We start from the raw sequence: 14,749 nt of genomic DNA, 5'->3' as shown, positions 1-14,749 counted from the left end.
GAGAAATAACTCAAAAATTTGTGCAAAAAAAAAAAAAAAAAATAACAAACAAAGGGCGTAATAAATAAATAATAACAAACAAACAACAAGAAAGGACGTAAATAATTAATTATAGAATAAAAATAAAATGGCAATAAAATAATAATAAAATAGCAATTAATTACTATTATTATTATTGTTATCATTATTATAAAAATATAAAAATACAATTTTCTGAAAATTCGCACTTAATTTCGGATTCAAGAAAAAACCACTATTGAAAAATTTGCAATGAATATAAAAAAACATGAAAAAGCCATTTAATGAATGATTTTTCTAAAAGGCTTTTCTAGTCGATGGATTGTTGTGAAGATAATTATAAAAAAAAAAATTCAAACACACACACACGCGATAAAAATATGTATTCAAGTTCAACAGAGTGACGACACAGGATAAAGCAAATTTTCGGTTCTATGAGAAAGGCTAATGAATTCAGTGTTGTGAGAATGAATAAAAATTGTGAAGACGAAAAAAAAATAGTAGAGGGGGAAGGGAGGTGAAAAAAAAGGTTTTTGCATCGATTTTGTTGTGTGCTCAGTAAAGCAGAAGCAAATTGGTTAAAGTCGAGTTCAATCTCCATAATATATTATATATAGGTATATATTGAAAAGGTGATACGACGACGACAACAACAACGTAAATTCTTGTCTCGAAGAAAAAGAAAAAAAAAAGAAATGTAACACGAGACTTGCAAAATGAAACGAAACAATGTTTCACAAAGTATTCTATAACAACAAGTTATATAGATTTTATATACGCGCTTATATTCGTTATGCAATCGGAAAAATTTCATGTTCAACATAAACAAATTTTTTTTCAAAAAAAAAAAAAAAAAAATTCTCCCTTGATAGACAAGCTGACACCTTACATAATATTTTAAGACAGCGAATTATATATCACGCTATAACAAAGTTTACTTTCATAATTTAACTTCTGGTCTTTACTTTCTCTCTCTCCTTCTTTGAAAATATGTAAAATAATTTTTCTCTTCTGGTAAATATAAGAGACCAGAAAATAAAGTGTAAATAACAAATAATTAAATAGAAAATAGAAAGAAAATAAAAAGAAAAAAGTAAATAAAAGAAAAATAAGTAAATAAAAAAGAGAAAAAGAAAATAAGTAAACAAAAGGGAAATAAGTTAATAAAAAAAGAAAATAAGTAAATAAAAAAAATAAGTAAATAAAAAGTAAAAAGTTGACAAAACACAAAAGTGAAAAATTCGCTACGAACAATTTTTTTAATGTTAAAACGAAACAATTAATATTTATCATATATTATTAAATATCCCGAAGCGATCGAATAAATAGATTCCCAATTCTTGTGTGTTTAAAACACGATTTGCAAAATATTATGTAAGTATAGAAAAGCGAATACAATGCTTTTCGATGGAAAAAGTTTTCTTAAAAGGTCATCGCCCTGAGGTCGCGAGCGAATCGTCGAATATCGCAATATCTTGAGGCTCTCATTGAAAGAGAAATCGCTTTTTCCGTAGAAAGTTCCGTTTATCCATTAACGCATTTACTCTAGAGCGAAAAAAAAATTTTTTTACGCAAATTATATATTTTAATTATCGACGAAAAGAAAGAAAATCAAAAATCCCCCGCCCCTAAAAAAACACCGATAGAGAAAAACTACCAAAAGAATAAATATAAAAAAAAAGAAATAAAATGACATTGAACCAAGAAAAATCGTGTGTTGATTCAAGGTATACATAATAATATTTCGATGTCTATATTTCTTATCGCCTTTCAGATATTCCTGTCAAGTCGCATTACACATGAAATTTCAATTTCTCAAGAATTGTTTTCCCATATAAAAAAAAGCTTTTTTGATCTGAAAAAAGCGGAGGAAAATTTTTTTTTTTCACAGACCCTGAACCTCTTTTTTTTTCCTCATCAATGTTTTTTTTCACAATTCACTTTTCCCTGACCGATAAAAGAGAGGAGACACCTTGACTTTTTTTCTCTCGACGACAACGACAACTCGGGGGGAGAGAATATTACAAAAAAGAAATTAATGAAGGAAGTCAATAAAATTACTCCCATTTTGCCGTAAAACGTAAACGATATCCGGCTAAATATAGTAAAGTTGGGTTTTTAATGTTTTTTTTCCCTATATGCCCCCCTCTCCAAAACAATATGTATATATATAAAAGGTGTAATTTTGCAAACGAGTTTTGCATCGCAATTACACGTATTATTATTACTCAGTTCGCTTATATTTGATGTAAAAGTGTGTAATTGCATCCTCTTATTCGAAAGACCCGTACCGTTGCTGTGCGTGCATCAAACTGGGTACTTAATCGGTTTGTCCTTCATGAAAGAAGAACGAGGTGTTCAAAAGAAACATGATAAAAAAAAGAAATGAAGCAAAAAAAAAAAAAGAAGAAGATTCATGAAAAAAAATTATTATATATATAAATCGCCTCGACGAACGAAAATTGCGTGTTTAAAAAAATTCTGATTTCAAGAAATGAAACACAAAAATTGAAAAAAGTTGAGAAAAAAATTCTATTTCGTATAAAATATTCTATTGTCGATAAGCATTGTTCCGTGATTTTTCGAGAAAGAGAGAGAGAGAGACTTTTTATTTTTCGACGTGTACTGATAATTTTCAATAAGATAATGCTGACTTGATCCCGGATATCAGAGACACTATGATAAGAATGAGTAATTGTGAAATAATCGTCCTTAAGACTAACGACAAAAAAATATCCTTTAACTATTACCAAAAAATCATCACTAAAAAATACACTCTTATTTTTCAAGTACTGATTATGTAAAATAAAAGTATATCAAATGTCAAATTTCTATTTGCCTTATTTTGGAAGTGAGATCTCATATATTCAATATTGACTTACGAGAGAGAAAAAACATATAAGTACTGATTAAAAATATCACAGTTCTAAATAAGAATCATCACCGAAAGTAAATATTACCCGGTCATTCACATTTTTTCGTGATAAAAATGCACAGAGGTTAAAATTGACTATTTTCTTAATTCTTAAAGTGGAAAAATCTACTGAAGACAGAATACGAACATTGAAAAATACCACATACACAAAAAGCAAGTACCTTCAAATTAAAAAAAAAGACAAAATACTTTCGAAACCAGGGCCATTAAAACTCTCCTGGAATCATCGTCTGTACCGTCTTGTATACTAAATTACTAATGTACAAAAAAAGGAAACTTAACCTAAAAAAAAGAACAAGAAGTTTTTTTTCAACTGTTGGTTGTTAAACCAATTAAATTGAAGAACGTATTACATACCTCTAAAAACGAACAGTTACAGTTGCATCACCAATTGTTCAAAATAAAACAAATTATTCCAAATCCGCAATAGAGAATAAATTGCAAACTTCACTCCTAATAAATTTTCCCCCCATTTTTTACTGTTATGCATTCGCGCAACAAACAATCTAATTAAATAATTAAACCTTATAAAACCGAACGACAACTCACAATTTCCCCATATAAAATCAAAATTCATGTCAGGCGCTAAAGGAGATAACGAGACCGTGAATGTCGATCGACTCGTTCTCCATTCAATTGATAAAAAAAAAGAGAAGAAAAAAAAAACCTCTCAAGAGCCTTCGTTCACCAGATCAAATATACTCTTGAACAATAAACCGGTTCAGGCGGGAGAGAAAAATCACAAGTAAATCTAGAACATTTTGAAGAGAACTTACCACGGAATCCCACAGGTTCCCCTTGTCGTTGACAAAACTCCTCATCGGTTTTCAACCCGCCGTCATATTCCACCTGGAATAGCACTCACAACAAAGTTTTTCACTGTGCACTGGCGTCAGACGCATACTACTCCACGGGATACGCGAAAGGATAAAGCTGCAGGACGCCAAGTTGACAGGTTGAACATGAGCACAAACACAACGCGACACAAAACTTAACTTTAATTATCCAAGTCACAATTATATATTTATTTTTATTCGGTCAAGGAGCATTATATACGAATTGATGTTATTGAATTCCAAACACGTTCTGTCGTACTCCAGGCGGCTCTATATTAACACAGCACGATCACGATAACATGGTTGATCATGGCGGACTAGTGGACTAGTTCGTGCGTCTTCGGCTCTCTTCGGAAAAAGAAAAAAAATGGCGCCCGCGCGCCATCTAGTTCGGTTCGCGCGGGAAATTTTTTCAAATTCAAAATAAATTAACTTTTTTTCAAGTTGTTTAATTTAATAAAATGTAATTATTTAAACGCAATAATTATGTAAATGTGTGATAAATATGTAAACGCATATAAATATGACGTAAAACATTTAATAAAAATAAAATTTTTTATAAATTAATGAAAATTGAATAACATATACAATTAAATTAAATTGCAACAAAAAACTATTGTTTTATTAAAAAAAATGTTGTTTCAAATTTTTTTATTATTTTCGCATATAAATAGTGGGGGAAATTTTTTTAAATTGAAATAAATTAGTTTTCTGACGTTTTTACTATTTTTCACTTAATAATTTTATAACTATACATAAATAGATTAGAAATAAATACTAATAAATTATTAATTAATAATAATTTATAAATAAATAATTAAGTTTAAATAATAAATAATTAATAAATTAGTAATTTAATTATTAGTAATTTTAAAAAGTGGTAAAAATTAATAATAAATTAGTATTTGAAAATAAATAAATATAAATAAAATTATAAATAAAAATATTATTTTTACAAACTTAATAATTTTTTACCTAAACAAAAATAGAATAAGATTAAATAAAAATTTAATTTTTCAAATACCTAATTTAATACCATTTTAATTAAATTACAACAAAAAATTAGATAGTAAAAATTTCTTTCAATTTTTTAATTAAATTGATAATTGGTACAAAAAAAGTAAAAAAAATAATAATTGTAATTATATAAATTATTTTTATTTAAAGACAAACAAAAAATATACAAAAAATTGAAACAAAAAAAGCGAAGGAATAAAAACACAAATTGTTAAATATTAAAACTAAAATTAAAATTGAAATTAAAATTAAAATCAAAATCAAAATTAAAATCAAAATTAAAATCAAAATTACAATAAAAATTAAAATTAAAATAATAGAATAAAATTCTATGAATATAATAGAATTCTTTTCTTTCAAATATAATATTTATTATCCTTTCCAGTCCATATTAAACTATCGACCTCATTTGATTTAATACAATATATAATTAATTATAATAATAATTAAATTTTAAAAGTGTACAATACATTATTGAAAATATAATCACATATTTTGTATATAAAATTAAATTAAAATCAATATAAATCTAGTGTTTTTGATAAAAAAAACGTCAAAGAATCAAAATGCTATAAACAGATCTTTCGTGTAATGAAATTAAAAATTAAAAATCAAATTTGTACACTGTGCCTAATCGAATAGTACACAGCACTATAATTTAGTTATAATTTTCGTTTTTCTCTTCTTTCAGGCACAGAATTAAATTTGCTTAATATTATTTACATTATTTTTTAACATTAGCTGATGTAAAGCTAATTGAACGCGTAATTCTACGCACGCATCTTTCTCCTCAACAATACTGCGAATTAAAGTTGTCATTTTTTTCTAAAACAGAAAAATAAGAATTACATTTCTTTTTTTGAATATGTGATTAAATTCTAAAATTTCGATTAAGTCTTTTAAAAAATAACTTTTTTTTTAAGAAAGTCTTTTCTTAAAAATATATTCTTATATTCATTAACTTATTTTAACTACTTTTTTATATTAATTTTTCAATTGTTTATATTGTTAAAATTTTATTAATTTTTTTAAATATTTGATTAACTTTTAAAGTTGAATTAAATTTTGTTTATTATTTATTTTCGGTAAAATAATTAAATTTATTAAATAATGGAGCGAATAATAGAATTTTACCTCTAATAATTGATTTTCGCTTGTTAATTGAATAATAGCTGCTACATCAAGATCGTTGGGTGTGTGATTTTTGTCCCTTGATTTTGTCTCCTTGCTTCCTCGATCTGCAATCATTTCTAATAGCCTTTCAATCTCAAGTTTCTCCTGAATTAATCTTGTCTTTAATGATGTCTTCATATTCAAAAGTTCCTCGTGTATTAAATTTTCCCGCAGTTTATCAAGTGGATTCTCTACTATTGGTTCTGGCACTAAAAAAAAAATAATTCATCAGAAAATAAAAATGTGAAATTAAATAATTATTTTTAAAAATATTTGAGTAAAAAAAATAAATTAGAAAATAAACAAAAAATGGACAAAAGATACAAAAAATATACAAAAGAATTGTCAAAATAGTATTCCGGTAATCTGTTCACAGTTTGAAGTTAGTTGATTTAAAATTTTAGAAAATAATTGAATTTTTTCGAATATAACTGAATTTTTGCAAAGAATTTTACTATTTATAAATATAATTGAATTTTTGCAAAGAAGTTTACTATTTATAAATAAAATTGAATTTTTTCGAAGAATTTATAAAAATTTTAGAAAATAATTGAATTCTTTTAAAATATTTTCTATCGAATTAAGAAAAAAATTGAATTCTTTCGTGAAATTTTTTAGAAAATGATTGAATTCTTTTGAAAAATTTTATAACGAATTAAGAAAATAATTGAATTTTTGCAAAAAATTTTACTATTTATAAAAAATAATTTGAATTCTTACGAAGAATTATTCATGAAAATAATTGAATTCTTGCGAAGAATTTGATTAAAATTTTTGAAATTAATAAACAAGAATAATTAATTAGTAAATTAGTTAACAATTGAATTTTCTAAAAGTTTGAATCTGAAATTATTGAAAAATTAATATTTTTGAAAATAAAAAATTTTTTAATTTGCATAACAATAATAAATCGAAAATCACGTTCAGCGCGCATAACATTTGTTAGTAAATAAAATAAAGTTTAAAATATAAACGTGGAATTTTTTTGAATTTACATGAAACTTGACGTACCCTTTTCATTCGTTTCCGATTTACTAATTTCTTGAGCACCAACTTGACTAATTGAGCTCGATTCAACATGATCGACTGTATCTTTATCCAGTGAGGATGTTTTACTGTCTATTAATCCTGATCTGCTTTCTTTTAAATTATCACTGTTTCTCGATAGATTTTTCGAAACACTTTCAGATTGGACTTGAACTTGTGCTTGTTTTAAATCATCTTCCGAATTTGGTTTCAATGTTTGTTTACATTCTGCATTAATTTCGTCATTGGACTTTGTTTCTTCGTCGATACTTTTTTGAACCGTGCCCTCCAATTTTTGTACTGTCTTATACTTTCTCTGAATATCGAAAAATAATTCGCATTAAGAATAAATTGACAGAGAAAAACGTAATTAAGATTTAAATTCAAACTAATTAACGTTTAAATTTAATTTAAATTTAATTCAAATCAGTATTAATTTAAATTTAATTCAAGTAAGTAGTAATTAAAATTTAATTCAAATTAGTATTAATTTAACTTTTAATTTAAATTCATATTTCTATGTTTGAATGGAAAAAAGGAAAATTGATTTTTGATTTTTGTTACCTTCAATTGCGTAATCATACGCTGCACTTCCCACAATTGTTCTTCTCTGGATTTTGTCACAAAACCTGCATTCATTTGCATATGAATTTGCGAAAGTAGTGATTCTTGTTTTGCTAATTCAGCCGCTATGCTTTCGGCATTATCGGGCAAACAATTGCTGCCAGCCGAAAGTGGAGGAATGTATTTTGACAATTGAATATTGGGAAAAAGAGCTTTGCAATGAAACAATAATGCCAATAATAAACGATGGCTCATTTGCAAAACAGGACTCAATGTCATTGCAATTGTTTGAGCGTTCATTTTTGTTGTTTTTTCCTAAAAGAAAAAATGAATTTCCATTACATTTCCATTATAGATTTTCATTATACTTTCTTTAACAATTATAAGAAAAAAGAAATCGTATTTAATTTAAATTCTAAATTTTAAATTAGGACAAAATTCGACAATGTTAAAAGTAGATATTTTCTTTTTCTGTCGGAAAAAATACTTACACACATTGTAATATGGTCTAAATGTAAAATAACCCAGGCGAGAAGAACTCGATTGCATTCAGGTAATTGTTGTGTCAATTCCGCAATTTGGGATTCCCTTTGTGCAACTTCTTTGGTCGAAGCTGCTTGTTCAAAACGTGATATGATTTCACTGGTTTCCAATACAGGTTCCGGTAGATCTCTAAAAAGAAATTCTTTTTTTATCATAAAAATAATGATAATACATTAATTATTCTTATAACAAAACAATTCTTTTTAACAAACAAATTATTTAACAATAATTGTAAAACATTATGTAGTTTTATACAAACAAAAAAAATTCTTTTTCACAACGAAAATAATTATAAAAAACAGTAAATAATTTTATAGGAAAATAATTATTTTTTGACAATACAAATAATTATATTAATAATTTGTTAATTAGTTCATGAATTAATTAGTTTTATAACAAAAAAAATTCTTTTTCATAACAAAAATATTTATAAAACGTATTATAATAAAGGAAACTTTTTTTTCTAATAAAAAAATAAATCATTAATTAGTTTGTATTATCATGAATGTGAATTCATTAATTTAAAAAATTGTGAATTTTAAAAATCACTAATTCGAGAAAAGGTCAAATTAAATTGACAGTAATTGTGTAGTCGATAAAGCTGAAAGTGTATTAATTAAATTAAAAATTAATTTACTTACAAAGCGGAAATAAAGAATAGAATAAATAATAAATTATTAATGAATAATGAGGAATAAAATTTGATGCTGAGACTATGGATTTAGAAATTGGATTGACCAACCTTAAGAATAAAGTTAACAAACTAGCAGCAACAGTTGGTTCAAAATCGGCAATATTTACACATTCACGTTGATTATACATTTTTTTTAAACTCTGAACTTTTGACTTTACTCCTGGGACTTTGTAAATTCCTTCAACAGACATTCCATGTTCCTCAACAAAATCGATACAATCCCTAACAACCAATGGCAATTCCACACCATCATGACAACGACTTCTTTCAACTGCTAAATACAAACTAACACCAAAAATTGGCTGTTCTTCTGTAAAATTAAAAAAAAGAAAACATACAGATTTAAAGAATTCAAGTAATCGATACATATTCTAATAAAAAAATATATTTGCTTAATTCGAAGTAATAAAGATCATTTGCGAGACTAATTCAGTGTCTATAAAGTAAATAAATAAATATTTCATTAAATATTAAATTCAATATTTCATTAAATATTAAATTCAATATTTCATTAAATAGCAAATTAAATACTTCATTAAATATCAAATTAAATATTTTATTAAATATCAAATTAAATATTTTATTAAATTTCAAATTAAATATTAAATTAAAAAGAATTACCGCCGATATCCAAGCATTCTTCTCCATGCTTTCCTTTCTTTCGATCCTTTATTTTTTGCTTTGACTTTTCTTTATCTTTTCGCTTTTCTTTATCACCGTCCTTTTCGTCCTTGTCCTTTTTCTTCTTGTCTTTATCCGAATCTTTCTCTTTTCCATCTTTCTCTCGAGACTTTTCACGCTTTTCCTTCTTTGTCGGAAACTTAAAGGCTTTGGTTTTTTTATATTTTGAAGGACTTCTAAAATTTGCAAATAAAAGTAAATACTTTATAAAATACTTTATTACTTATAAAAATAATTCGATTCTTGCGATGAATTTTGTTAAAATCTTTTAAAATAATTGAATTCTTTCAAAGAATTTAATTAAAATTTTTGAAAATAATTAAATTTTTCCAAGAAATTTAATTAAAAATAATTCAATTCTTCAGACGAATTTTGTTAAAATTTTTTCAAGAAATTTAATAAAAAATAATTGAATTCTTTCGATAAATTTTATTAATATTGAAAATACTTGAATTCCTGTGAAGCACTTTATTATTTATAAAAATAATTCAATTCTTGAGACGAATTTTGTTAACATTTTTGAAAAAAATTGAATTCTTTCGAAGAATTTCATTAAAATTTTTGAAAATAATTAAATTTTTTCAAGACATTTAATTAAAAAGGTTTAAGAAATAATGAATTCTTTCGAGTAATTTTATTAAAAATGTATTGAAAATAATTGAATTCTTTCGAAGAATTTCCATTAAAATTTTTGAAAATAATTACATTTTTCCAAGAAATTTAATTAAAAATAATTGAATTCTTTCGATAAATTTTATTAATATTGAAAATAATTGAATTCCTGCGAAGCACATTATTATTTATGAAAGTAATTCAATTCTTAAGACGAATTTTGTTAAAATTTTTGAAAATAATTGAATTCTTTCGAAAAATTCCATTAAAATTTTTGAAAATAATTAAATTTTTTCAAGAAATTTAATTAAAAATATTTAAAAAATAATTGAATTCTAATCAAAAATTTTATTAATATTGAAAATAATTAAATTCTTTTCAGAAGTAAAATGTATTGAAAATAATTGAATTCCTGCGAAGCACTTTATTATTTATAAAAATAATAAAACATAAAGTAATAAGAAAAAATAAAATTTGTAAAAATACAAATTATCGAAGAAAATAAAAATTTTTTCGAGGAATTTAATTTAAAAAATTATACTGAAAATAATTGAATTTTTCTGAAGAGTTTTATCAGAATTTTCATAAATAATTGAATTTAAAGAATTTTATTAAAATTTTTTAAAATAATTTTGATATCCTTGTTAATTAATAAATATCCTTCAAGAAATTTCATAGAAAACAATTGAATTTCTCCGAAGAATTTAATTATTTATGAAAATAAAAAATTGAATTGTTTTAAAGAATTTTGTTAATATTTTAGAAAATAATAATAATACATAATAAGTAATAATTAATTAGTTAATTAGAAAAATTTTTTAAATTATGACTTTTGAAAGTATGAAAACATTCAGAAATTAAAGTTGATATATTTGAAAACAAAGAAATTTGAAATTTACGTAATAATAAAAATAAAAGACAGCATTTTGCGTAACATTTGCTGGTAATAATAAAAATACTCCCTTACTTTGTTTCTTGATCTTCATCTGGTGAACTTTCTCCCTCTAAAGTAGCATATCCTCTGTCCTTTCTATCCTTTTTGTCCTTTCGTTTTCCACCAAGAAGATCCTTTTTCGAATGCTTCTCGTGTCCACCTTCATCACTGACTAAATAATTGCAAAAATCGAATTTAAATTATCAAATTAAGCTGAAGAGTTTGATGAAAATACAGAAAAAAACATTTCGATTGTTGTGCAAATTTTGACAGATTGTAATTGTAATATATCTAAGTAATTGTTATAATAACTAGTTTATAATACGTAGAACTGAATTTCACTGCAAATTAAAAACTAAAAAGGTATCCAATTTTGTCTTCTACGAAAATGAAAAGAAAACATTTTTATTTTGACAGAAGTCTGTCAAAAATAATAATCAAAACACTATTCCTGGAATATAGTACATTTATCAAAATTTGCATATTTTTGAAGAATAGAATTCGTTTAAATCTTTCAAAATAACTTTAGTGAATAATTTTAATGTTTAAATTGATTTTTTTGAAGGAAAATTTGTTCAATTCTTTTTGACAGATTCATATAACCTGTATACTAAATATGATATTTAACCGGTGAAATAATGATTTTAAAAAGCTCTTACAATCACTCTCGTTACTTTTTCTGGCCGATTCCGATGCATAAAGCCCTGGAAACTCTTTTTCAACATCAGGGCTTTCAAAGTCCATTATTTTCTTATTTGTAAAACAAAATATAACCCATATAAAGACAACAAAATCTCATCAAATATCACAAGAGCAGACGACGATTCCAAGAATTAATTTTCCAAAGAGCCTGAAATTATGTGACCCTGGATTGTTCTCCGTCGCATTTTTAGAAAATGATACAAGCTTAATTCGACAAGGTTGGTTCATACTCCTTTTGAACTTCATACTTCAACTTCGTACCTACCCATCTCTGGCCACATAAACGACAATTCCACGCATGCGTGAAATGGAAGGTTGGGAAAATGATCACGTTTTGGAATCTTTGATGTTGATCTCTGTCCAGAAATTGCGTTGTATTCATTGCTTTCTGACATAAACTTCCATTCACTCCTGTCTTTTGTTTACGAAAAATCAGCTGGCATTAAAAAAAACATGAAAATGTTTACTTCTAATGTAAAGTTTTTATAATTTCTCTTCAATTGAATAAGTGAAATTTTCTCCTCTTAAATTGCAGAATCATTTTTGTGAATTGAACTTTCGAAATCTTTAAGAAATATAATAATAAAAAAAGTTTGTCAACTACATTCGACAAAGATTTGTCTTTTAAAAAGTGACACTAAAAATGGATGTTAAGAGTCTAGAACATCCGACATTGAAGGTGAGTTATTTTAAATAGATAAGAGAAAATGTAATATATTTCTTTATAGTTTTGCTAATTTCTTTAAAAGTTCAAGGTTTTCCTGTGAGTATTAAAATTCTCGTTGTTTTAATTTAATCAATAATGTGTGTCATTTTGGTTAAGAAGAGAAGTTTTTTTTTTGTTCTTGCGTTCTATTTTTGAGTTACACAGAATCGGTATTTGGGTGATAACAGATGTTTATGATATGATAGTTGATTTTTTGGGATTTAATTATTTTACGGTAATTATTTAATTACTAATTCTATTGTTTTGGAGTAATTGTTTATTTACTGATTCCATTCTTTTTGGGGTAATTATTTAATTACTGATTCAATTGTTTTTTGGAAATTATTTAATTACTGATTCAATTGTCTTTTGGCAATTATTTAATTTTGAATATGGATTTAATTATGAATATGGATTTAATTTTGAATGTGGAGAGAAATGAAATAAAATTAATGTTTATATTTATTCACAGGTCCCGTACGAGTTGCTGAACAAGAAATTTCGTTCAGCACAAAAGACACTGGATCGAGAGGTGTCTCATGTCCAGTCAGCGGCGAATGAATTGGAAAAGGGATTATCCGAGGATGGGACAAGAGTTCCCACTGGGGATATAACAAGTCTTCTGGGCGGAGTTGTTGCCCGGCTTCAAGTCTTAAAACGAAAAGCTGAAGAATCTATTGCCGAGGAGCTTCAGGCTGGAATGGTGTGTAAACGACGTTTGGATCATTTGAAAGATCACTCGAATACTTCGCCGAGCGCCGTTAATCAATGGCGACGACAGAGACTCGATCGAATGCTGGTTGAATATTTTCTTCGAAAAGGATATTATCAAACTGCAATGAAATTGGCTGACGCCAGTGAACTTCGTGACTTGACCAACATTGGTAATTGTTGAAAAAGAAAAATTTGTTTCCAATTTTAAAAAAAATTTTTCTTAAATTTCTCAATGTTCAAATTTATTCTTTTTTGCTAGATTACTAATTATTAGAAATAGAATGTGGCAAATAATTTATTTGACAAATTTTCCAGATGTATTTATGGTGTCGAAGGAAGTGGAAAATTCACTGGCGAATCATGAGACAGCTCGTTGCTTGGGATGGTGTCATGACAATCGTTCGAAACTTCGAAAATTGGGCAGTACAATGGAATTTAATTTACGCGTTCAAGAATTTATAGAATTGGTTCGCGCCGATCGTCGATTAGACGCTGTGAAACACGCTAGAAAATGCTTCTCAAATTACGATGATTATCAATTGCAGGAGATTCAATGCTGCATGGGACAATTGGCTTTTCCTGCCAATCCTTATCTTAGTCCTTACAAAGATTTGCTCGACGAAAAACGGTAATAATTAAATTTACTGAATTTTAAATTGATAATTAAATCAGGATTGACACAGCTCGGGGAAGTTAGGGAAAAGTCAGGGATTTTTATTAAAACTACTGGAAATAATTACATTTTTAGAATTCATAAGAAAATTCTGAAATTAATTTTAATTATTGTAATATTTTTTCTCTGTACAGTTGGGATAGACTTATTGAACAGTTCCGTCACGAGAACTATCGACTCTTTCAACTTGCAAGTCAGAGTGTTTTTACGGTTGCCCTGCAAGCTGGTTTGTCTGCTTTAAAAACACCACAATGCTATGGAGGCAATAAGGAGGGACGAAATCCAAGTTGTCCAGTTTGTAATGAATCTCTCAATGAATTGGCGAATCCATTGCCATTCGCTCATTGCTCTCAATCGAGACTTGTGTGCAGTATAAGTGGTACACCTCTTAATGAATACAATCAACCAATGATGATGCCCAATGGCTATGTTTATGGTGAACAAGTAAGTAAATTTTTAATTAGTCATTTTTAATTACGAATTAAATCATTTTTTTAATCATTATTTATAGAAGAGAAACTAAATTATAACTATAATTTAACTATAATTATTATCAATTTATTTTTCTAAATGAACCTTGGGAAAAAAATAATTCGAGAAATTTATTTTTTTTTGTCTCATTCGATTATTAATCGAATTTCTCTTTTCCCCAGGCTTTGGAAAAAATGGCTCACGAGAACAATGGAACGGTAATCTGTCCCAAAACCAAAGAAGCATTTGCTTATAAAAAAATAGAAAAGGTTTACGTTATGTAAAAAAAATGTTAACATCAGAGCACAAAGTGTATTATATTGTTTCTCTTCTCTCTCTCTCTCTATATATATAATATTATCCTCTAATTTAATAGTAATGTTTACTTATAAAATCTCGAATAAAAATATATTTTCAGTCAAAATTTTCATTTTTATAATTTAATTTTTG

At 26.0% G+C, this 14,749-nt stretch overlaps 3 protein-coding genes across 10 annotated transcripts in view; 1 reads left to right on the top strand and 2 right to left on the bottom strand.

The window, feature by feature from the left end:
• LOC122503283 overlaps positions 1-3,951 on the bottom strand; it is a 131,673-nt gene extending 127,722 nt beyond the window's left edge. For 7 of the 8 annotated variants that reach the window (XM_043613758.1, XM_043613765.1, XM_043613779.1 and 4 more), the window contains exon 1: positions 3,730-3,951. The gene's annotated coding sequence lies outside the window, so the exon portion shown is untranslated. The remainder of the gene's footprint in view (positions 1-3,729) is intronic. The other variant, XM_043613814.1, reaches the window with a different exon arrangement.
• A 1,204-nt stretch (positions 3,952-5,155) lies between these two features.
• On the bottom strand, positions 5,156-11,869 carry LOC122502575 (ralA-binding protein 1). The gene is made up of 9 exons (XM_043612712.1): positions 11,693-11,869; positions 11,067-11,205; positions 9,428-9,663; positions 8,855-9,116; positions 8,061-8,241; positions 7,570-7,884; positions 6,991-7,321; positions 5,941-6,188; positions 5,156-5,631 (listed from the first exon to the last, which is right to left on the bottom strand). Exons 1-9 carry the CDS (start codon positions 11,775-11,777, stop codon positions 5,506-5,508), a joined length of 1,923 nt encoding a protein of 640 aa, XP_043468647.1. The 5' UTR covers positions 11,778-11,869; the 3' UTR covers positions 5,156-5,505.
• A 210-nt stretch (positions 11,870-12,079) lies between these two features.
• On the top strand, positions 12,080-14,723 carry LOC122502568 (E3 ubiquitin-protein transferase MAEA). The gene is made up of 5 exons (XM_043612699.1): positions 12,080-12,414; positions 12,914-13,325; positions 13,471-13,783; positions 13,963-14,272; positions 14,482-14,723. The coding sequence occupies exons 1-5, from the start codon at positions 12,379-12,381 to the stop codon at positions 14,581-14,583; spliced, it is 1,173 nt and encodes a 390-aa protein (XP_043468634.1). The 5' UTR covers positions 12,080-12,378; the 3' UTR covers positions 14,584-14,723.
• The last annotated feature ends 26 nt before the right edge of the window (positions 14,724-14,749 follow it).

This window comes from Leptopilina heterotoma, unplaced genomic scaffold, assembly GCF_015476425.1.
Source record: "Leptopilina heterotoma isolate Lh14 unplaced genomic scaffold, ASM1547642v1 Lhet_108, whole genome shotgun sequence".
Taxonomy (NCBI): Eukaryota; Metazoa; Arthropoda; class Insecta; order Hymenoptera; family Figitidae; genus Leptopilina; species Leptopilina heterotoma.
The sequence above is the reverse complement of the archived record's forward strand: the minus strand, read 5'-3'. Positions and strand labels throughout refer to the sequence as shown.

What these genes read in the sequence shown, in the direction of transcription:
- LOC122502575 (XM_043612712.1), bottom strand. Translation starts at nt 11,777, where the DNA reads ATGGACTTTGAAAGCCCTGATGTTGAAAAAGAGTTTCCAGGGCTTTAT. An exon ending in GTATGATTACGCAATTGAAG is followed by an intron (nt 7,322 to 7,569) that starts GTAACAAAAATC and finishes TTCGATATTCAG; the next exon opens with AGAAAGTATAAGACAGTACA. An exon ending in GCGAAAATCAATTATTAGAG is followed by an intron (nt 5,632 to 5,940) that starts GTAAAATTCTAT and finishes TTTCTGTTTTAG; the next exon opens with AAAAAAATGACAACTTTAAT.
- LOC122502568 (XM_043612699.1), top strand. Translation starts at nt 12,379, where the DNA reads ATGGATGTTAAGAGTCTAGAACATCCGACATTGAAG. An exon ending in TAGAACATCCGACATTGAAG is followed by an intron (nt 12,415 to 12,913) that starts GTGAGTTATTTT and finishes ATTTATTCACAG; the next exon opens with GTCCCGTACGAGTTGCTGAA. An exon ending in GATTTGCTCGACGAAAAACG is followed by an intron (nt 13,784 to 13,962) that starts GTAATAATTAAA and finishes TTCTCTGTACAG; the next exon opens with TTGGGATAGACTTATTGAAC.